This window comes from Lissotriton helveticus, chromosome 1_1 (assembly GCF_964261635.1).
Source record: "Lissotriton helveticus chromosome 1_1, aLisHel1.1, whole genome shotgun sequence".
NCBI lineage: Eukaryota > Metazoa > Chordata > Amphibia > Caudata > Salamandridae > Lissotriton > Lissotriton helveticus.
Window position 1 is genome coordinate 401,217,469 of NC_136057.1, and position 23,532 is coordinate 401,241,000.

Here is a 23,532-nt window from a genome sequence, read left to right on the forward strand (position 1 = left end):
TGGTCCCCAGATTCCAGCGTCAGTCGCCCTGGCGCCACACCTCTCCCATGAAGTACACATATCATTCAGAAACATCACGATTGCAGTTACTTGCAGTGAAAACATTCCTCTCTGAATATATTTTCATTCTCCACATGCATCATAGTTTTTAGATTAGTGTACAATACACACAGCGGTTTAAAATTTAAGCGTTCAACATTAGAGGCATAGGCATTGGCCCTTCCTGTATTAGGATTCGCATATAATTTTTTCTACGATTTGGCAGCTGATTTTTAGCACTTGCTATTTTACCATTTACATCAGCAAATCTAGAATATCTTGTGGCTTTTCTGATGAACGCGCAGTGTTGTGCTGAAACGCACGTTGAAGAGCCATCATACAGCCACCATCATTTTTGATTATATTTCTTTGTCTTTATTATATCATTGAGTGTATAATTTTTGTGACTGTCCAATTTAGTTTATCACACTAATTTCATGGTGTTAGTTTGTTTATGTGTAGATCCTGAAACAATCAAAAGCCATAGGCTGCTACCGCTATAGAAAAAAAGCCTGTAAGAGCCCTGCTGCCTCTGTGGTGTTCCAGGGGTAGTCGAGTCCCACACAGCCCTCTCCTCAGATGGCGAGGTAATCCACCCCTCGCGTTGCCATAATGTGGGAAGAATGTGGGTGGGGGGTGGATTCCATCAATGACGTGCTCAGTGGCCGTGGGCGAGCTCCATTGGCCACTGTGTTCGTGTGGATCCATACGCTGACATACATGCCGTTGGTTTCAAAATGGACATGTTGCCTCCAAGTAACACAGAATATATAGTTTGTGTTCTGGGAATGACATGGGGCACATGTGGAGGGCACTGTGCGCCATGAATGTCGTGTTGTGCATGTAATGTACTGACTCTGGGCGGTATGGATGGAAGGAGTGCCTGAGCATTTAAATAACTGGCACTGCCAAGGTCATGGGTCAGTTGACGTCAGCACATGTAGAAGGACTGCTCATCACTTCCCATGGACATGTTTGTCTGGTACAATATTGATAGAACAAGATTTCGTTTTTCCTCCGTGAGGTATTACCTCCAAGTTTCACAAGAAGAAATGGGGGGAAACGCTGTAATAATGTATATTTTCCCTTTTCGATGCTTAAAATCTCAGAATATTGTGGTTTTTCGCAACACTAATTTTGCCAACTTTTAATTTACCTGGGCGACTTTGTGCAGGAAAACAAAACAGGTGCAATGCTTTCCAAACTTTCCACAGCTAGATGCAGTAATATGCAAAACATAAGTCAAAGACAGAATGCAAAGGCCATAATATGATTGCTCATCTTTATTTACACATGGCTTATTTTATTTGCATATTCTAGTACTATTGGTTATGTGCAATAGTTGCTCTGCCTGTACGCCTCTGCGTGCCTGTCATTACTCCTGCAAGACTGCCCCTCGTCCACTCCTAGCAGGGATACCCCTCCTGTCAGAATCTACCTCTCCTGCCCATCCCTCTGGCCCACCCCTGTCTTAGTATAATGACACCTGGATCTCTGACCCCCCCATCCTGTCACTCTATCATCTGCATACATGGGTGCAGTCCGTAGCGTTTTTCTCAACGAGGAGAGAGATTATCATCCTCCCCGACCTTGCAGCTGTTTGTTAGTTTCGCTGCATTAATCATTCTACTACCGTGTGGTAATAGGAAAGTTACCTACCACTTATCGGAATATGTTTACAAAAGAACCCACTGAATTATTACCTACCTAAAGCGCTATTTCTGCAACCTAAAGAGGAAAAAAACAATGACATAAATCCGTGAAAATAATTGCTTATCTTGCCATCCACGTCCAAAATAAATTAACCGTCATCAACTGAGCATAGGAGATTTTAAGAACTCTTTGGATTTTTTTGCTGTATGCAAGCCTGTATTTCTACATGTGCAATAGACGGCTACCTGATGAAGGCACGTTTTGCCGAAACGCATGTAGTTTGACACCTGCCGCACTGCCTCCATCATCTTTTTCGTCTATCATGTTTTTTGGATATATAAATTTGTAAATCTGTCATAATGTGTTAATATATACAAAACTAACATAATTATAAATAAAAACTATATTTTGATATCTATTCTTGTGTATATCTAGTGACATTTGATAGGGTGATACCTTAATTGGGGTTTTGTCTATCTCACTGTAACACGAATAGCATTTTAAACACATACCTAGCTAAAACTATTTCCAAATAGCCCCCATCCTGTCACTGCCCCTGTCAGTCAGCCTCCTCCTGTTAGTCACATTCCTGACCCCCTCATGTCAGTCAGCCTCCTCCTGTCAGTCCCTCCTGCTTTAAAAATCCCTCACCCCTCCTGTCATTCCTCCCTGCCACATCCCTGATTGCTCCCCTTCTGTCAGTGCTCCTGTCTAGCAGCCTCCTCCTGTCAGTCCCTCCTGTCTGCATCCCTGACCACCTCTTCTGTCAGTACTCGTGCCTGACAGACTGCCCCCATCCTTGCCTGACAGGAGCTGCTTCCTCTCCTCCCTTTCATCAAGTCATGACAGGCATACTCTTCCTTCCGTCCCCTGCTCTCTTTCTTCGTTCCTTTCTTTTCTGCTGGTTGCTGCAGCTTCTTATTCACACAGTGGTTCACTCGGTTCAGTTTCTCTTGCCAGACTATGCCTCCTGTCCGACGGCCTCTGCCACCTGCCAGACTGCCTTTCCTATTGCCCTGCAGACTCTGCAGGGCAATAGGACTCTGCGCCCTCTCCTGTCTTTCACTGAGCTGTAGTAGGCAGATTCTTCTTCCTTTTCCTGGCAGAGTCTACTGCACTCCTACCTGGACAGTTGTGCCAGCCACTGTCTTTGTTAGAACAGATTCAGAATTGCTTTATTAACCTTCTTGCTTTCTCAAATTTGCTTGAAAATGCATTATTTGCCCACTCTTTTTACAAATTTTTCTCGGAGAGAGAGCCCCCCCCCCCCCCAAACCCCATGTAGGTGTTTCAGGCTCGCTCCCAACACTCGCTCGCTTGCTACACTCCATTACCGTGTCGCGAAATGATGCATGTCGAAAAAGTGTGTCACCAACATGAATAGTTTGGAAAGCTGTGTGATAGACAGTAAGCTCACCTTCTCCCAACAAACTAATGCTACTGTTTCAGCCTCATTCAACTTGATTAAGAAATTAAAGAAGGTATTCCCTTAAATCCCCCCCGATTCCAGGAGGACGGTGGTAACTACGTTAGTACTATCAAAATTGTACTATTGTAATGGCCTCTATCTGGAGTTACAGAAACAACACCTGAAAAAACTTCAGATGGTGCAAAACGCAGCTGCTAGGCTTTTATTGAACTTACCAAAGTACATATCAGTTGCGGAAGAAATTCGAAAACTTCATTGGCTGCCAGTGGCACAACGCATTACGTTCAAAGTTCTCTGCTTAGCCTACAAAGCTCTGAATAACACAGGACCAGCATCCCTGAAAAGCCCTTTCTTATGGTGCAAACCAGGTAGACCGCTATGGTCTTCCAATGCCAGGCTGATGGTAGTGCCTAGGACTCGAACCTCAAGCTGGGGAGGTCGAAGCATAGGCCAAAATATGGAACACACTCCCAAAGGAACTGAGAGCCGCCAACTCCCTGGTACTTCAGAAATAGACACGTTTTCAGGCTGTTTCTAAATTAAGACGCTTCCTTAGTTTTAACGGGGCTTGCGTTTCAGTTCAGCGCCAAGACACCCCCGGGTAATCGTGCACTCTAAAAATTATATTAACATAACAATATTAGTTGGTCAACAAGTGCAGAGCAGATGCCCCAGCTGATCTCGGTGCGCCCTGCATGCCCAGGCCAATGGTAATGCTACTGCAAATCGAGGCCATCAAAGGCTCCAGATTGTCATCACTTTTCTGGTTCTTCTGGCATGCCTTTGGGACCCAATGATCCTCATGGGCCTCCAGTTGGGTTACCACCAATGGGACCTTCCCCAGTGCCGAATGACCGCCAAGAATCTGTACTGATTCCTGCACCAGTGCTAGTTCAGACACCTACTCTAGCACCCGGGCCTGCTCCGGGCTCCCACTCGTTGACACTGATGCTGCCAATTAGGATCCTATTGTGATCTTGATGTCTGATCCCAAAAGAACTTCAGCCCGATGTCTCTCTACGAAATACCTAAAGCACAACCTATTGTCAAATATGCTGATTCTGAACTAATACCTCTACCAGGCTGGTTGCACCGACAGAAGCTCCATTATGTTTTTTGGTTCAGATTTTGCACAAGGTACTCCACCAAAGAGAGATGATAGTGGGGTAGGTGATGGTGATTAGTTCCCTCATGACGATAATTTCTCTATGGATATACAAGATTTCAGTGGGCTTGGCACCTCCCCTGATATGGGGTTGGAAGCTCATCAGTTGGATTTGCAGCTGCACTCTGTTGAGACCATGACTAATGTCCTTACGGAAAGTCTGCAGCCTGGGCCTTCCACATGTGAGCCCATGCTGTCCTTTAGCGAGGCCCTCCTTGATACTTTGATGTGCTCTTGAACAAACCTATGTTCCTGCCCACCAGTGAATAGGCAGATGACCAGGTGTTCTATACTGGCGCATGGTGACCTGATTTTCTTACTAAACATCCTATTCCAGAGAACCTGATGATTCAGAGTTCATCCAGTTAATGAAGCCCAATCCTTTCCCCAAGAGCCTCCGTATTGGGAGTCCAAGAGGATTGATGGCATTTGGAAAACAAATGTTCCCAGCCAGCTTGGCGCTGAGATCGGTCAATGCAGTCTGCTTGTTGGGTTGTTACACGCATGTCCTCTGGGGTATGGCCAGCAAGATCTTACCAACAGTCCCAGAAGACCTTGGGGCCTCTCTAGCATTTGGTACTGCAACAAGCATGGCAGAATGGGGTTCTGCGCCCTGTGTCAAGAGTCTCTGCTCCTCTGCAGTTGGCTAGAGTGTCCCGCCATTTCCCTGATTGCAAACCACTTAGTAGGCTCCTTGAATTCCAGAGCAAATGTGCTCAGTCTGCGGCCTCTGGCAGATCACAAACAGCATCTACAGCAGAAGGTGACGCAGGGCATCTTCCAACAGTGGACCGAACCCTGGCCTAGAATTTTTAAGCCACATTCAAGCATGAACAGTGTCAAAGGTTTTGTGCATTGTAGTGATCCAGCGCCCCTATAGAAAAATTGTCTCAACAACGCTACCCTACACCAGGATACTCACCATTAATCATAAATCACTCACAAGGCCCATTAACTAACGAGACAATTTTGAGCATCTGAATCATGTGACCTAATTAATCAGAACCTATTCACAAACTATTTACACATTTATATACATCTGCAATTTATCATCTCATACCATGGTTTTTATGCAAATAACATTTTAATTAAGTCACTAAGGTAAATGGATCAGCTGGTGGTAACTAGATCATGAATAAACAAGACCAGCTTGTTGTTCCAAAAATCTAATTTATTAATTTTATTCTTCAAAGGAAAAGCATTTTTATTTATTAAATCATTATTTTATTAGCAAATAAGCACATTTAATGAGGAATGATCATTTAGACTGACATATTAAAGCAAATCAATAAGCATGTTTAAGGCAAAATAATAGTTTCCAATCCCTCAAGCTATTTCCCTAACTATTCTTTGCTTCACCTGAAAGGGAAAAAATCATTTAGGCCTATTATCCTTACGTGCGCCAAGAAAGTTCATCAGCACGTCACGCCCTTCTGGAATCGGAAAGAGAAGCAGCCCCTCCTGTCAAAGGGGCCAAGTTTTATACCTTTTCTGTCTAGCTAATCTCACTAAAATGTATTCTTTCTTTTGCCATCCAGAGTTCCCATTGGCTGACAGATGTCAGTCCATGTCAGCTCATCATGTTCTCATCCCAAAACCGAGCCTTTTCTTTGACTTCATTGTCCAACAAAATACATGTCTTTTGGCTTCCTCGGAAATGCAACATTCTTTTAGTATCAGTCCGTTACTTCCTTAACTTGGCAGATTTGCCGCATCCTGTCCTTGATTTTGTCACATTCAGAGCACGTCCCGCACAGAAAACTATTCATTATATTTCTTTGACAACTGTCGATGTGGTAAACTTTCCACTTCTGAATACGTGCAGGGCTCTACTCCGGACAGGATTCTAAACACCATCTTTAAAACGCTAGGCCTTAGGCCTCTCTCACGGAAACTAGTATTCAAACAAACAAAAGACATTAATTAATTAGAGAATTGAAACCCATCCTGTTTCCCACCCCCTTTGCTAATTATTAACCCATTAATTTATGTTACCTAGCTTAAGCACAAGCCACAGAATTCTCCACAAACGTATGCCACATAAAAGACAGAAAGACTTAACATAAGCACATAAATAAGCACATGCCATAAGTTGAACAACCGCATTTAATACTGACAAAGACAATAGACAAGATTAGTTCATTATTTTCGATGCACTTTCAAGTGCAACAAAGAACACATATATTAGTCCCTCGTGTCATGTAAATGCATTTTAATCTAAGTTGGTTAATAATTCACCACAAATCAGTTAATACGGTTATTTATTATGGAAGATTAACTTTGCGAGTCAGAACAAAATATTATTCTGTAACTCGCTCCATTAACTCCCTCATCTAGTGATTTCAAAATCACCAAACTACACCCAAAATTTAACAACATTTTAACCCTTGAACATGTTTTGACTTTCACTGTATTAGTGTTTCTAAAGTTTTGTTTCTGCTGTCTGCTTGTAACTCCCATACTGTGATCTACGAAACTCTTCTAGTTCTATTTCCTTATCTTGTTCTTTTCTGAGCTTATAAATCCTCTTCTTTTCCCTTAGATACTTCTTTCTTTTGCGTAGCATGCAACTAATTTTCAACATAAGTATCACAAAAACTATTACTAATAAAGGAGTCAGTATTTTGCCTAAAATTGAACTACCAATCTCTTGAAAACAGGTTTTGATTGCTGCAAATCTTTTGCTCAAACGGTCTGAAAAATCTTCATCTTCTAAAGGTACAACTTCCGAATGTAGCTCTGTGATGTTTTTAATGTACAACTCAATATTCTGACTTTTATCTGGGATATAAGTACAGCAATGCTGGACATGTAAAATCCCACAAACTCCTCCCTCTTTTGCTAGCAGAATGTCTAAAGCAAGACGGTTCTGCATAACCATAAATCTCATAGCAATTATTTCAGTATCTACTAGCTGGAAACCACCGGCAGTATCAGTAAACAATCTGTCAACAATTGTAGACAATTTTCTGATTTTAACTCCATTCAGGGTTATATCCACCAAAGGTATTACTGCACCAAAAATATCTCCCAAAATTTCTGAAAAACTTTCTCTTTTGAATCTATTCAGATGATTGCTAATTTCAAATGAACCTTTTGTATTTCTATCTACATGAAAAATCTTTGGGAACACTAAACCAACATAGCACGTGCCATACCAGTGATCTGGTAGGTTGTAATAGGCTTTATCTCCACACACAAAATAAATTCCAGGAAAAATTGGATCTTTACCACCTTTAAATCCCCATCCACCCAAGATCTGATAAGTGTCTTCGCATTGACTAGCACCCACAAAGTAATTGTCAAAAAGCGTATTGTCTCTCCTAATACAAAGCTTTCTACTAACAGGTTTATCTATGTGAATAGCAACATTTCCAGTTCTACCATTGAATTTCTCGTACTCAATCTGCCAAAACTTAGATTTGGTTTGTTTCAGCATCTCATTCCTTTTATAAATTGCTCTTCTCTCTTCAACTAAGTTTAAGAAAGTCTTTTCTTCAGCTCTCAATTTACAAGTTAAATTGTTTCTAAAAGCATACTCATAGGTAAGTTCATTAGTTACAATGAAAAATTCCCTCATCTGTTTAGCTTGTTTATGTTTATTTAAGCTTTTATCAACCTTTAAGTTTGCAAAAATCTCGTCGTAGTTAGAATAATAATACTCTAAACGACCTGTTTGATAAAACAGACTAGCTATAACGCTGCAAGTAATGCCATAAGTAAGGGGAAGCATATTATAAGTTACCCCTTCAGAAACGGAAGCAGGTAGTTTCACACAAATGTAACAATCCTTGACATCCATGACCTTAACATATTCAGATAAAAGCCTTGAAAAAGTATTACTAGAAAAATCACCAACAGATCTATCTTGCTGGATCTCTGGTTTGTGCTCAATAACTCTATTAGTTTTGCCTACTGTACCGTGATTATCTTGTTTAGCCATAGCTTTACTTGTCATGTTAGTCTTGTACATCTTTGTCAACTCCAAAAGGGAAAATGACAGCTACAATTAACCAGACCAAAACTATTAAAACCACACAAATTAAAGACATTTTACAACATCTCCTTAAAATGGAACACCTTGAATTATTGTTTTACTCAGAACAAGAGCCTTACAAAAAAAAATCAAACATTTTGTAAATATACACATATACACCCCTGTTTTTGCTTTTTTTAAAAAAAAGAAAAAATAACTTTCTAACAACTTTTCTTCAACCTTGCGTCTTACATCAATGTGTTTTACCAGCTAACACAATTTCTTCGACCTTGTGTCACCTAACACATTTTCTTCAGCCTTATGCCAAAAACAAAAACAAAATCAATCAATGTCATTGGTATCATCAATATCTTCCTGACTACTACTATTCACCTCCACCACAGGTGGGATGATTATATAAGTCCACTCAGGGGACTTGTATTTCTGGTTAGGTTTTACTACTCTCTTTGCTCTACTGGTAATCACTTCTATTTTCTTTCCTGTTTGAGTTTTCTTATCAGAATCTGCTTTCTGACTTGAGATTTCATTAATCTGCTCTTTTAAACTGTTTACCAATTTGAATTTCAGACCTTCTTTTTCAATTGGAGTTGGCCAATTATCTCATTTTCTCAATATTTTCTTCTTTGGTTCAGTCGAGTTACACTCTGCTCTCCAAGCTCTTTTCTTGAACTTTTCACTTTTGATTCTTCATCACTTTCATCTGATTCAGTATCTGAGATTTCAAATCTAAATCTAGGTATTTCTTTACTCAGCAGTTTCACTCCATTAGGAACATCATTCTTATAGCTGGTACTCTGAATTTCGTCTTCTTCTTCTGCAATAACTTCCAACTTCTCAGTTTCAGAATTACCGTTCCTGCTTTCAGAGCTTCCAATCTGCTTTTCAATACTCTCTTGATCTTAAATCACCACTTGATCAGACTTTCCTTCTGCTTCTTTTTCTAGCAGATTTTCAAGACGGAAAGACTTAACATAAGCACATAAATAAGCACATGCCATAAGTTGAACAGCCGCATTTAATACTGACAAAGACAATAGACAAGATTAGTTCATTATTTTCGATGCACTTTCAAGTGCAACAAAGAGCACATATATTAGTCCCTCGTGTCATGTAAATGCATTTTAATCTAAGTTAGTTAATAATTCACCACAAATCAGTTAATACGGTTATTTATTATGGAAGTTTAAGTTTGCGAGTCAGAACAAAATATTATTCTGTAACTCGCTCCATCAGTAGTTTCCACAAATAGATGCACTAGGAGGTGCATTCCATTTGGAATTGAAGACCGGCTCATGTATGCCTTCATGCCCCTGCCTCTCCTGCTTTTAGTTCTGAAAACCTTAGGAACCGTCTGGCTCAAATCATTCTAGTGGCTCACGATTGGGCCAGGAGAGTGGCACCTGAAAAGTCTGACCAGGGACATATGTTCTTCAACCAGGCTCCCACTTTGAGAGGATCACCAGTGCTCAATCTACTCCTACATGCATAGAAATTAAGAGGTGACCATTAACTACATTTGAGCTGCCACCCAGAGTGTCATCCTTATCGCCAAGCACCTTTTGAATTCAATTCAAATGATCTTTATTCGGAATTAATTCATCCATAAAAGTACACACAGGTTAAACGTAAAAATTTTGATAAAAGCAGATTGATTTGTTAAAAAAAAAAATAATAATAATAATCTTTTACAATTACAGGTGGGTGATTATATATCAAAACATCATTTGGTGAAGTACATTTAAGCCGGGGGTTGGGACATATATATGTACGGGTGAGGGGTCTGGAAAGTAAATACTTTACAAGCCAACTTGTCAGATGCTCTACTGTTCATTTTTTCTTTGACCCTGCGAGGCTTTGCAGTGGGCTCTATTAAATATTATTTGTCAGCCTTTCATCCCTTTCGGCCTTTTTACCTTTGCCGGACCAACCATCCTTGTTTAAATTATCGGTTAAGATGTAGTTCAATAAAGGCTTGACACACGGTCCTTCCCTAACGGTTTGTGATACCAGAGTGGGACCTTAACTTGATTTTGACGTTTTTCATGTGTACGCCGTCAAGCCTATACATAACTTCTAATTGTGTCTTCTGACTTTAAAGACTTTCTTCCTCATTCCAAATTTGCTACAGCCATTTCTTTAGGCATTGTTGTTCATCGCCCTATACTACCAAACTGGTGCTGAGGACTTGGTCGGCCTTTTGTGCCTAAAGTATTGACTCCCTTCGATGTTAGGCAATCCATCACCCGTCCGGTGTTCTTCAGCCCTCAAAAGAGGAGCAGAGGCTTCTTCGCCAGGACACAAAATAGGCTTTTACATTGATTGTAGCAAGAACAATTGGGTGGAAATCAGCTTTTTGTGTGGTTCTCTAGGGAGAAGGAAGGTGGTGCAGCAGGGGACCCTGTTGAGGTACATAGTCTTCTGTGAGAAGATATGCTCTGCAGGTTGTTTGCATTTTTACTTTATTACTGTTGTGTTACTTCATAAATACTTTACAAATTGCCCTAAGTTAAACCTCTTTGCTCTGTTCCATATCTACCAGGAGACTGTGTTTAGGCAAATTTTGTGACAGTGAGGGTTCACCCTGATATGGTTGTGATTATTCCTTGAGACAGTTAGTCACCTAGCCCAAATAATAATCCGGTTTCTTACACTACTGCATTGACTTGTGTAATAAACAAAAGTTGTAGTTCAGAGTATGACCAGATTGCTGGTTCGAGGGGATAGTGAAAGGGGTGGGGGCCCTAAGACTTGTTACTTTTTTTTCCAACAGTTTCCACTATTCATCTCTGTTAGACTAGGCCCTTTTTGCAGGGCCATCCCTGAACTTCTTGCCTTCCTCCTGTATTTTGTCTGACCTGTTTTTATTGATTTTAGGACTCTGGGCACTTTACCATTGCTGATCAGTGCTAAAGTGCATAAGCGCTCCGTATTGTAAATTGATGTATGGATTAGTGATTCCATGATTGGCTGATTTGGTTTACCTATCAGACCCTAGTACAGAGCACTGAGTGTGCACAGGGCTTGTAAACCAACTGCTGCTAGTGGGCTTGCAGCACTGGTTGTGCCACCCACAGAGGCAGCCTGTAAAAGTGTGTCTAAGGCCTGCCATTGCAGAGCCGGTGTGCAGTCTGGTACTGCCATGCTGACTGGGCAAGTGCTCCTACCTGCCAGTCCCTAAACCTTCCCTTTTCTTCATATCAGACACCCCTATGGCAGGCCCATGGGCAGGGTGCTTTGTAAGTATAAGGTAAGACAAGCCCTGATGTGTTTGGCATGTCCCAATAGTGAATTACAGCTATTTTCATTTTTCACTATTGCAAGGCCACCTATTCCCCATAGGCCAGAATGGGCAGTTTGATTATTACATCTTATAATCCTAACTGACTCTGGGAACATGGTAAAAATTCGAGTTTAGTAAGCCTGAACTCAGAATGATAAAATACATCTTTTAGTGAAGTTGATTTTAACATTCTGTGTTTGAAAATACCACCTTTAGAAAGTAGGTATTTTCTTGTCTAACTATCCAAGCCTGCCTCTGCTAGGTTGTGTATTCCTTGTCTGTAGTTTGAGTGACAGGGGCTGGGAGATTACAGGAGACAGGGTGAGTCAGCCCAGTGGTGAATAAAGAGATCTGCATCTAGATGGGTGGGAGGTGTTGCACCTGAGACCTTAATAGGGCTGTGCCTGCCTTCCACAATGCCGGCTCCACCCCCTGTGGTTCGTCGAATGTCCCTGTCCTGCACTGTGAAAGGAAAGAAGGAGTCATGTAAATAGAGTGCTCCAGGACTGACCAGAACTGGTTTGAACTAGGCAAAGGCCTTGTTCTAACTCCGTAATCAATATAATAAGTGTAGAAACCACACTTGATGATAAATACACTAATTAATTTAATGAAAGTATAAGAGTACATAAAAGTGCACACGGCTCCGTGGGGAACTGCTGGAAGAATGAATAATAACATTCTCAAACCAGTAGAGAACAATACATTCATTACATGTACAACATTCTGTAACATAGAGATAATTCTTACACTGAATTCCTTAAAGGAATATGCAATTACTACAGGCCTCTCTGCCTTCAGAGAACAAAGAGAAAAAAAATATAAAAAGGGGGACCCAGACCCCAGAACTTTAGATCACTTTTGGACAAGAAGAAGAAACCTTTGCTGAGGAGTGGAACCAGAAGAAACTGAGGAGAGACTATCCCTAAGCTGAAGTGATGCTTGTGGGATTGGCCTGCAGTGGTTGCCTGACTGCCAAAGGAAGTAGAAAGGGACCTTGTGTACTTTCATCAACTTGTAAGGATCTCCAATGGAGAGAATAGCTTGCCTCCTGGTGAAGTCTCAGGGACAACAGACTTCAACCACCGGCTCCCCTAGAGTTCTTTGGAAGTGCCTGCTGCTGTTTTGGGCCTTCTGAGGGACTGTGTGTCACAAGGAGCTGGAAGCGCGACTCACAGCGTGTCGCAGCCACTGCCGTCGCATCTCTGAACAAGTGTGTCGCTGCTGTAGCTGACGCATTGCATCGCATCTCAAGAAACGTCTCTCAACATCGAAGAAACACGTCGCAGTCGCTGCCGTTGCATCTCTGAACAAGGGTGTCACCGCTGTAGCTGTCGCCTTGCATCGGGGGAGAAGAGTGTCACGCCAAAGCCGCTATCGTCGCATCACTGAACAAGGGTGCCGCCGCTGCAGCTGACGCATCGAGTCGAGACATCTCGCAACATTGGAGGAGTGTGTCGCATCAAGAAGAAGACGCCATTTTTGTTTCTTTGCACTAGACCTTCAACGCATCACTGTCCTTGCGGGCCAGGGACTACCGCATCACCTTTCCTGCAACACTTTTGTTGCCCTGCGAGTCGCATCTCAAGGTACATTGACTCAAAGTGTTGCATTTTAAGATCTAAAGAGAACTAAGCCATTTCTACCATTTTAAGTACAGTATTGTGGATGTTTGTTGTTTGTGGTCTTGTGTTAAATCTATATAAAGAATACCTATTTTTAATATACTACTGTGTTGTGTCCATCTGTAGTGTTGTCACTGGGTTACTGTATGTGTTCACAAATGCTTTATACACTGCCTCTGAGATAAGCCTGTCTGCTCGTGCCAGGCTACCAAGGGGGTGAGCAGGGATTATTTTAGGAGTGTACCCCCTTACCCTGACTAGACGCAAGGGTCCCTATTTGTTACAGGTATTTACCTATGCCAACTAGAGACCCCCAAATCTAACAAAATCTGATTTTTCTAACCTATCTAACAAAGTTGTGAGGTCAGCGGGTCCTGCGCCATGTTCAGGTCCAGGAGTATGAGGACAGTTTTCTTATCTTTGTCCATTGAAATGACAAGCTATCGGCTATGGTTATTTTGCTGCTCCCCACTTGGTCTGAACCTGTAATAGTGGTCATTGAGGAGACTGTTTAGTTCTGCTAGTGATGGAACTCGCTTGTCACAATTTCATTGTGAAATCATGGTTAAATAAAAATGGATTCTAAAGTAATAATGGTTTCTTATTTTTGTGACTAAATCTATTCACAACACATTGGTAGTTAGTTGTTATAGGAGATGGGGAGGCTCTTTCATGGACCGTCACTTTTAAATGGCATCATTCTTTCTGAATGACTACTTTTTAATTTATATAATTAAAAGTTTGTGGAACCATTATCTGCTCAGGTGAACAATACCATTGAGGATGTCCATAAGCCACAGGGTGTTGTGCAGTTTTACCCCTGAGCATAGGTTTGTCAATATTTCTATGTTTAAAATAACTACAATATTCCGCACTGATGTTGTCAATCATCTTACACCACTTCTTAAGGAAATGCCGAGTATAGCACCTAACGCTTTGCAGTGGTGCAGGTTATCCTGATAATTTATTTAAAAGTTCAATAAATGGGGGGAGGAGCCAAGCTCGCGATCGTAATGGTCGCTCTGTAGCTCGGCTCCGTCAGCCTTCCGGCCTGACTCGCAAATCCTGCCGTATATCCTGCCCCGGGACGATGCACTCGAGCAGAGATTGAAACGCAACGTGTTGCTCTTACTCACCGTCCGACCTGGAGGCTCCTACGTGCCGCGACTCCGAAGTTGTGCCCCCTGAGGAACCAGGGCCTCCGCGGTGATGAAGCCGGGGCCTCGCCTATTGGACCCAGCCTGGCATTGTTGTACGCGTCGGCCCCGGCCGAGAGCGTGAGCCGCTGGCGGGAGACCGTTGTGCGAACATTCCGGTGGTCCTGATCCGGACTTGCCTTGGCGGACGTGGAGCTGGTGTGGGGCACGGTGCACCGAGGGCTGCTCGTGTGAAGGGGGCCCCCCTGCCGCGGCTCCGTCCATCCATCCTGGAGCCTCGCGCCCGGGATCTGCTCTTCGACCACGCCAAAGGTATTGCAGGCTGCAACCCGACTTTGGCGGCTCTCCTTTCTGCACCAAGGCTGCCATAGCGGGACCCCCTTGGTTTCTGTGGAGGTCCGCATCTGAGGCCCTGATCCGGGAGTCGTGGGAGGTGGTGACGAGCCTCACTCCACAAAATGGCGGCCATCGAGATAGACCGTGGATATCCTCCGGACGGCGGACCTGGACTACTGGACTGCACGGGGGCCTGGACATGTGTGCGCGAGCCTACAATCGGCAACGTTCTGGAAGCACTGCGGTCCTTGCATGCGGCCTTGACCCCCATTGCCTCTGGGGTATCGGTGCGGTCCGCCGCCATCTTAGAGGGCCGGTCTTTCACGGTCCCCTCTCGTCTCGGTGATGCTTCTGCCTCACCCCCCTCGGCCGCGCTGAGAACTACTGCCACTGGCCGTCGACAGGTATGCGAACGATTGGCTTCTGAACCTCCTGCGCTTCACTGTTTGGAGTTTGGGGGCCCGGATGTTGTTCTGGGGTCGGATCCTACTCGAGTGTCCGAGAAACATGATGGCTTGCTACATCTATTTGCCTTGATGAGGTCGTGTTTCTGCTCTGCAGGGGAACCCCCGCTTTCCCGAGCGGCGAGACTGAACTCCTGTCTTTTCCTGCCCCTGTTAACATTGTTGGGACACTTGCACTGTATACCCGGACTTTTAATCTTTTGCTTATGGATTGCCCTCCCTGGCCTACGTCTTCATCGGACTATTTTTTGTTCGTGTGATTGCCTTGCACCGAGTTGTTCGCTTCTCGCTGTCGTATGGTGGGAGTTGCATGTAGCTAAGGAAGGCCTGGGGTGAGATACATTGCTTCCGGTGGATTGCTGGTATACATATCCATGGCGAGCTTTCCCGTGTGCATAGTGCGGTGGGTGACCCCCTTGTACGTTTTATGATGCTCGAGTTGTATCGCTTTCGTCTACACGTATTACGATTGACTGGTTGGGCGGAGGGCTGAGGCCGACCATTTTGTTTTTACTTCTTCACTCCTCCCTCACATCTTTTTTGTCTTCTTATTCTTCTTTTTGTCTCCTTATTCTTTTTCTCTTTCGTGTTTCCTACATTTCGGGTTCAGTATTAGGGCGACAGGCACGCTGCTGGGGGGGTAGGCCGTAGCCTTCTGCAGGGGTGCTGGGTGGGATGGGTTTTCTTTCCCGGTTTATTTTCCTTTGTTCTATGGCCCTTTTGTATCCCTTTATAGGAGCGCCGCGGCTGTCCCTGCCTCCCGTGGTATTATAGGGATGGGGTCTGGATTGCTGCTTCTCTCCTTTTGTGGCTATGCTGCGTTTCAGTGCCGACTCCCATCCCTTCCTTGTTGCTAATACTCCTGCTCTTTCTGTGTCCTTACTACGGGATGCTTGTCTCGGCGCGGCGCTCTTCTCTTTCAGTCTGTATTTTTCTTTTTCCCCCCTTTTCTTTCCCCTCCCCTTCTTTTTCTCTCTCTCCCTAGGGTTAGTATGACGGGTTGGCTTTAGTGATGTTAGTGTTCCGGTTCCATCGTCCTATCTCTGCTGTGCTATTGGGTGGTAGAGGTGCACACGATGAGTCTACTTGTATGTTGATTTGAATTAACCGCATCTGCTTTCGTACTGATGTAGACTGTAGTGATAATTTTCCGCATTGCTGCCCCTTTAGTTTTCTTATGGCCAATAGTTTGCTCTGGGAACCTGGATTCATTTATACTGTATCCGAGCCTGTTATACTCCTTATTGTAATATTATAAAAATTAACCTTCCTTCTTCCTGTTTGTGGGCCGTCCAGATTCTCCCCCCCCCCCTTCCTTTTTCGAACTGTATTGACTGCATATTATCCTGATTGTATCTGTATATTTTTCTTCTGTATTTTTTGGATTGCTCTATTGTATCGTGGCCGGCCGGTCTGGTTGTAGGCCCAGATTTGTATTTCCTTTTTGTACAAATAAAGGTTTACAAAAAAAAAAATGTTCAATAAATCTTATGACAGGTGATGAATTATAATCCAATGTCTACATTCTCTTTTACAGTAAAATCACTTGGAGAGTAACTGCCAAATTGTAAAATTATAGATTTCCTTGGTATGTATTAGTCTGATTTCTTCCCTCTAAGGGACATTGAGACTGCTGCTCAATGTTCAAGGTGGTCTGCTTTGGTTTTGGATGAGGGAGGTCAGCTTTGCAGATCTTATTGGACTTGTACTGTTGCCACCCTTGATTAAACAGTTGGTTGAGGTCACAGAGCTCTGAGGGCTGCTGAGACTTGGTATTCTTATTTCTGTTGGGTGAAATGAGATGCATTAGGCTGGATGGGGTTTCACTGCATTAATCGTTCGTAAGATTTGATGTTCCTGATTTTTCCTGTTTTTACCATCCCTCTTTAAGCTGTGCTGCCTCTATACACGTTTTTCATTAAACATAGTATATGTTTCCATACTTAAGCCTGGGTTTCTTAGCACAGCTCATTTAATTTCAACTCACTTATACAATATCTACAAAACATTAATGGGTGAATGAAGATTAATTGACTCGACCTACCTGTCCACAGACAGAGTTATTGCTTTTCTCCCAGCAAATGGATTGCCGCCTCCATCACTGTTCAAAAGCTCTCAGTCCAGACTGCTCTCAAAGTGGGAACTTTATCTATGGGAGATTTATGGAGCTCAATAGCTCTCCAGGGGGTTCTCTTGGCACGTGTGTTGCTTGCAGAGGCAGAATATGGTTGACTTACCATGAGAAAAGCCACTTATTAGGGCTATTTCTAAATGGTAAGATGTGTGCAATGGCTCGAATGTCTAGGGGAATGGAATTACAGTCTGGCATCAAGTACGCTGAAAGAGCAGTCACCTCGGTGGGTAAGTTTCAAATGGAGGACCTCAACAAGCTGTTTCAAGCAGGATCTCCAGGCACAGGGGCTGGCATTATTTGAACTTGTGAGATGGATGTGCATAATGCATGCAGATTTGAATAGAATTCTTTGTTGACAGGGAACCAATGTAAGGACTTTTAATGGGAGGTAGTAAAATCGAACTTTTGAAGCTGGAAGATGCTTCTAATAAGAACATTTTTATTTTTCTGGTGTCTGTCGATGTAGGTTTTGGAAACTCCCAAGTACACAGCATTACTGTATAACGTCTGGCATATTCAAAAGCATTAGCAGCCATGATCTTATGCTGGAAGGAACCACAGGCCTAAATCTTTAGGACCCTTATTTGGTAGAAGCAGAATTTGGTGACCTTAAAGTTCTGGGCGGGTAGGCTTAGTTTGTAATCCAGCGTGATGCCAAGATCTCTGGCTTTGGTAATTTGGGGTCGGGGGAGGGCATTCCCCAGATTTTTTGTGCATAAAAGTTGTCCCAGTGATTAATTTTATCAAAAACATAAAGAATTTCAATCTGACTTTGCTGGATTGATTTGTAGGTGGTGGAGTTCCATCCATGCGATAATTGACTCCAACCAGCTTGTACCCGTGTAAACAGGTTGTGACAGTTGTGCTAAATAAAGATCCCCTTTATATTTACTGACTCGTCACTCTATCCATGACGGCACAGGTGAATGTATTTGTACTTCTAATTACTGTATGTTTTTTCGACAGTGCAGATCATTGCTCTACAAAGAACTGGTTGGGCCAGCTTAGAGTATTGCTTTGTCTTATATGCTGCTATATTAGTTTCAGATGCTCCAAACTTACTTGGTGAACTTCGTTATAGGTACTCTAAGGAAATGCATACAAGCCCTGTTCTCAATTAGGACACGTAAATCTTGCCTGACAAACATAAGGCACTTTTACGAAAACTTTTATAGGATTTTAAAAAATCTGCTTTCTTTCTGTAGACCTTTAAGAAACCTATCGTCCATGAACAAACGTCTGATGGTCGTCCCTAGGTCCAAAGGTATTAGAGCAGGTAGCACCAGCTGTATCTGTAAAGTGGTTTTGGTTTGGCGATGGCTTCTGGACAGCTTTGGGGAATTTGGGATTTTATGGCTTTTATCATAGTCACAAAATGTATGGATTGATTTTTAAATGGCACCGTCAAAAACACTAAAGTACTCAAATGTACATGCAAGTATTATTGATTTTAACATTAGCCACTGACAACATTTAGTACACAGTTTAGAATAATTTGATGAGCTTTCTCAGTAGCCATAAAATATCGCTGTTAGGCTGACATTTCTAAAACTTCTGAAGTTATAACACCATATCCTACATGGACGGTGTGTAGTGAAAACCTACAATTGCAGGTTAAAAGATTCGCATAGCAAGTGCTGGATCTACTAAGCTTTTGCTAGCACAACCTACCACCCGCATGTTTCTTTCCAAAAATCAGGAATGGGCATCCGAGGTCCCAATCGTAGCCAATAGGATTTTGCCTTTTATTCTGATTATTTTCTTTGATACTCATATTTTCCAGACCTTGATTTTTTGTTTCCTGTTTAGTGGTTGGAGGTTCGTTAAGGGTTTTTAGTTCGTTACATGTACCGTTGAGATTGAATAGAATTATTATATATGAAGTGATGGCAAAACTGTTGCTAGGCTGAGATAGTGCTTAGAACACACGTTTATCTTTGGTTTCCGTGGCTTATGAATATTGAAATAGATACATTAGTTATGTAAATCTGGGTTTGCAGATGCTGTACCTATATGGTGTTTTCAACCGTTTTCACAAGCACTCGATTCAATGAATGTTCTTAATTGATCAAATTGACATTAGACACTACACCTGGATAATTGTTGGCAAGCATTTGCTTAACATCCCATTCGTCGATGGCACACGCGCAGTGCTGAATCAAACACTAGGAGCCTTTGCGTAAGTGGTTATGTCCACTGCCATCAAGTGTTTTGCTTTGTGTGTTGCTTTACTCTCTAAATTGGATTACATTGGTCTCGAGTTAAAAGTTGCTGCGACAACAAAATAACTTGCACTTTTTTTTTTTTTTTTTTTTTTTAGAAAACAGAGGTATGGGAGAAAGAGAAGACCGAAGCAGACATGGAGGAGTTTGTCTGGGAGAACAGTGCATCTGAGAGGAATGCCTTGGAGACACTCTTACGAATAAAAGCAGCTGAGAAGAGTCCAGCCGTCGGCAGGGAGGAGCTGCTCGACTCCGAGGTCGTGAAGGAGTACCGGAACTCCGTGGTCACACTGAGGAATGAGGTGGCGACAGAAGACACCGTCTCCCGGTATAAAGAGTCTGTGAAGAAGCTGCTGAATCTTCATACGGGTCCTTGAAGCTGGTTGCCTGGTAGCCTACCCTGAGGCACACCTGGAAGCCTGGCTTCGGCACAGACACAGACTTGTTTCAAAATACTGTCTAATATGATAATTAAAGAGAAGTGCTGCGTTGTACATATGGGTTATGCATATTTTGTCGCATTCTCCTCAGGCCACGCCTTAATGAGTGTACAGCGTCTGGCGGCAGAAGCGCCAAGTCGACCTGTTCTTCAATTGGACAAAGTCAAACTGAGCCAGGACTCCTCGACCACTTTACACAGCACTTTCTAGAGGTGATAGTCCTACTTCTATGGTGAATTTGGCCTCGGAAAAAAAGGAAATACCTTCATGCAATCACAAATCCCTGCTTCATTCAAAACCTTTTTACAGTATGTTTTTGTTGCACATAATAAAATTGTGGCTTGCATTATCATTAAATCGTTTCATATTAAATATAAAAATTAACTTTGTTTTTTGTTGAGTGCAGTTTTGTAATGTAGAATGAGCTGGACAGTTTCTAAGTGTGATTGCGTGCGTTGTGCACTGTCCTGTGTTTGAATAATCACCTCACAACCGCCTCCAGACTGTAAGTAAAGCACTAGTGAAAAGGTAACTAAAGGAGACTTTGGCGGCTGTAATGCTGTCTGTTCACTGCCTCCCTTTTATTTCCTTCTATAAAGTCTAATGTCACACCTTATTGTGCTATGTTAGCCCCAGTCTACGTCTGTAGGATCCTGGGAATATGAGTCCACATAGAGCCGCAGCTAAAACTCAGCCCTATTTTATTTTTATTGTTGTGGAGATTTTTTTTTTAAATTCTTCTTATTCAACATGCATCAGTTGCAATAAACATTACAGAGGGTCCGCAAAGTTGTACAGTGCAAAAATCACAAGAGGACAAAAAAAAACAACATTAATCATTACATTCGAGTGGAACATCACGGCGTTAGGGGGTCATCCTGTATATCACATCTTGGCGGCACACAGGGCTCTCCACGAAAGATATTCCAGGGACCCCACACACGGGACCACTTTTTGGGTCATCCCCTTGCCAGGTAAACTGTCTTCTCTCTGAACATACACCAGTCCAGGTTTTTTCCCAGGCTTCTGGTGTAGGAGGGTGAGCTGCTCCCCAAAGTTGATCAATGTCTCTCTTTGCTAGCATGAACCCTAGAGTAGCCCACTGTATCTGGTGAGTGTTTAAGTCTGTTGGTTCCCAGATGTTAAAATGGCGTTGTCGCACCTCCGGGAGGAGGCGGACCCACAACACCATGTTGATAATGTCATGTATCTTAAGCCAGAAAGAGCTGATCTGTGGGCATTCCCAAATCGTGTGCATGAACGTCCCTATCTGACCACAGCACCGTTTACAGTCTCCTTTTTCCAACTACCCCATGCACACCAATCTGGGCCCCGCAATGTATATTCTATCAAGGATCTTAAGCTGCACCAGTCTCAGGCGTGCCGGAATCGCAACCACTCTAGGGGAGGACACTGCCGTCTGCCAATCCTCATCATCCAATTCCACCCCATCCTGTATCTATTTCTCTCGCAGCAATTGGAGGGGATCAGCCATATGACTATTTAACTTCCTGTAGATCAAAGCAATCGTTTTTTCAGGAATGTGACTGTCTAAAATCCTATCCTCCTGCGGGGAGGCTTCCGGAGGGACAATCCCCTTAGGTAAAGAGGACTAGAGTGAGTGCTGGACCTGCGAGTAGCGGGAGTGTTCAGTATCTGTCAGGTCAAATTCCTTCTGGAGCGTATTAAAGGATTTGATGCCTCTGCCCCCCCCCCCCCCAAACATCTTTAGCATATGTGATGCCAATGAGATCCCATTTGTCAAACCCCTTCAATCTCCACAAATCACCCAGTATCTCCGAGTCCCAAAGTGGGGTGGCCAATGTCAGTCGTTGCCTTACTGTTGTGGTGATTTGATGTAGGATACATCTCGACCTAAGGAGCATGAGAACGGTGTACAGAGAACTTTCTTTATTGTAGCCATAGCATCTCACACATGAGACACTGTTCAAAAGCAATTCAAGTACTAATAAGTTTCCATTACATTTTCTCCTTTAACTGGTATGTAGGTAGATCTGTTATAACCTCTAAAAACGTTGTGTGCTATGAGTGCCTTGGGAGGGTAAATGCCTGAAATTTCCTGTGGTCAATTGTCCATCGGCAGACTTATCACATGTTTTCCATACTTTACCATAGTGAGTTTCTTTGCTATGTGTTATGGTTTTGAAATTCTTCGATATCATGTCACTACAGCTGTAGTTTTTTGAAGGTCACTTCTAGAGCTGACCCTCATATACATACACTTTTTAAAATATATATTTATGTTTCAATATTATCTATAGCACATATGCACCAAGAATGGCATTAGTGTGCTTTACATAGAACAATAACAAAAGCGACAGTAAGTATAAATACTTTAAACGGATGTAATCAGAAGTACCTTTGTATGTTGTATAGAACAAACCTAGGCGAAAGGCAGTTGACCACTGTATCGGGTCAACGCAAAGATATTTATTATTTGTGTATTTTATAGAGCGCGCAGCTGCCCCGACGGGTCGTCCCGGCGCTGAGAACTTAGAAGGTGGAGGGCACAGGAGAATGTTAGAGGGAAAACAGGTGGGTCTTCAGCGACTTGCGGAATGACATTTCTGATTGGGAAGAGCGTAGGGCCAACGGGAGCTTGTTCCAGTGCTGGGTGGCACATACCTCAAAGGTTTTTCCACCTGCCCGTGAGCGTTTAAAACGTGGAGTTTCCAGGAGAAGGAGAGAGTTGGACCGTAAAGTCCTGTAGTTGGTATACGGTCGCAAGGTGTTTTTCAAATGGGCAGATCCCATACCCCTCGAGGCTCGATGGGCCAGCGTCATAGCTTTGAAAATACACCTTTTGGCCATTGGCAGCCAATGCAATTTGCGGAGGTGGGGAGAGATATGGTGTCTGAAAGGGATTCTTTCCACTAGCCGAGCGGCGGCATTTTGGACCGTCTGGAGTTTTTGACATTGGCCTGCTGTGATACCTAGGTAGAGGGCATTGGCATAATCAAGATGGGAAATGATCAGTGCCTGGATCACAGTCTTACGGCAGTCCGCTGGTAGGTAGTTGATGAGTCGCTTGATGGTCCTGATCTTGCCAAAACAGGAGGCTGTCACTGTTTGTACCTGGGTATTGAAGCTGAGATGGTTGTCCCAGCGGACTCCAAGATTTCGTACTGAGTCTTTAGGCGTGGGGGCTTGGCTCAGGTCTTCTGGCCACCATAGACTGGAGTCCAGAGGGGATGGTAAATTAAAAAACAGAATCTCAGTTTTTCCAGCATTGAGTCAAAGGGAGTTGGCATCCATCCACTTGGAGATGTCTCTAAGGCAGGTTTTTAACGGATCAAAAGCTGAGGAAGAAGAGGAGTCGAAAGTGAAGAGAAGCTGAATATCGTCAGCATAGGAGGTGGATTTGATCCCAGTCTGAGCGATCAGCTTTGCCAGGGGGGTGAAATAAACATTGAACAGAAGCGGGCTGAGCGAGGAGCCCTGCGGGACTCCCCATTTGAGTGGCCTGGCTGTGGAAGTGTAAGGGGGGGTGAAAACCTGCTGTGTACGATCAGAGAGATACGACGTGAGCCAATTAAGCGCAGTGCCGCCTACGCCTAGGTCCGCCAGCCT

General features: G+C 43.2%; 1 protein-coding gene across 1 annotated transcript in view; it reads left to right on the forward strand.

Annotated features, from left to right (window-relative positions):
- MRPS35 (mitochondrial ribosomal protein S35) overlaps positions 1-20,321 on the forward strand; it is a 303,716-nt gene extending 283,395 nt beyond the window's left edge. The window contains exon 8 of the mRNA XM_078673752.1: positions 19,600-20,321. Within this exon, the coding sequence (XP_078529878.1) occupies positions 19,600-19,878 (279 nt within the window). The 3' untranslated portion in view covers positions 19,879-20,321. The remainder of the gene's footprint in view (positions 1-19,599) is intronic.
- The last annotated feature ends 3,211 nt before the right edge of the window (positions 20,322-23,532 follow it).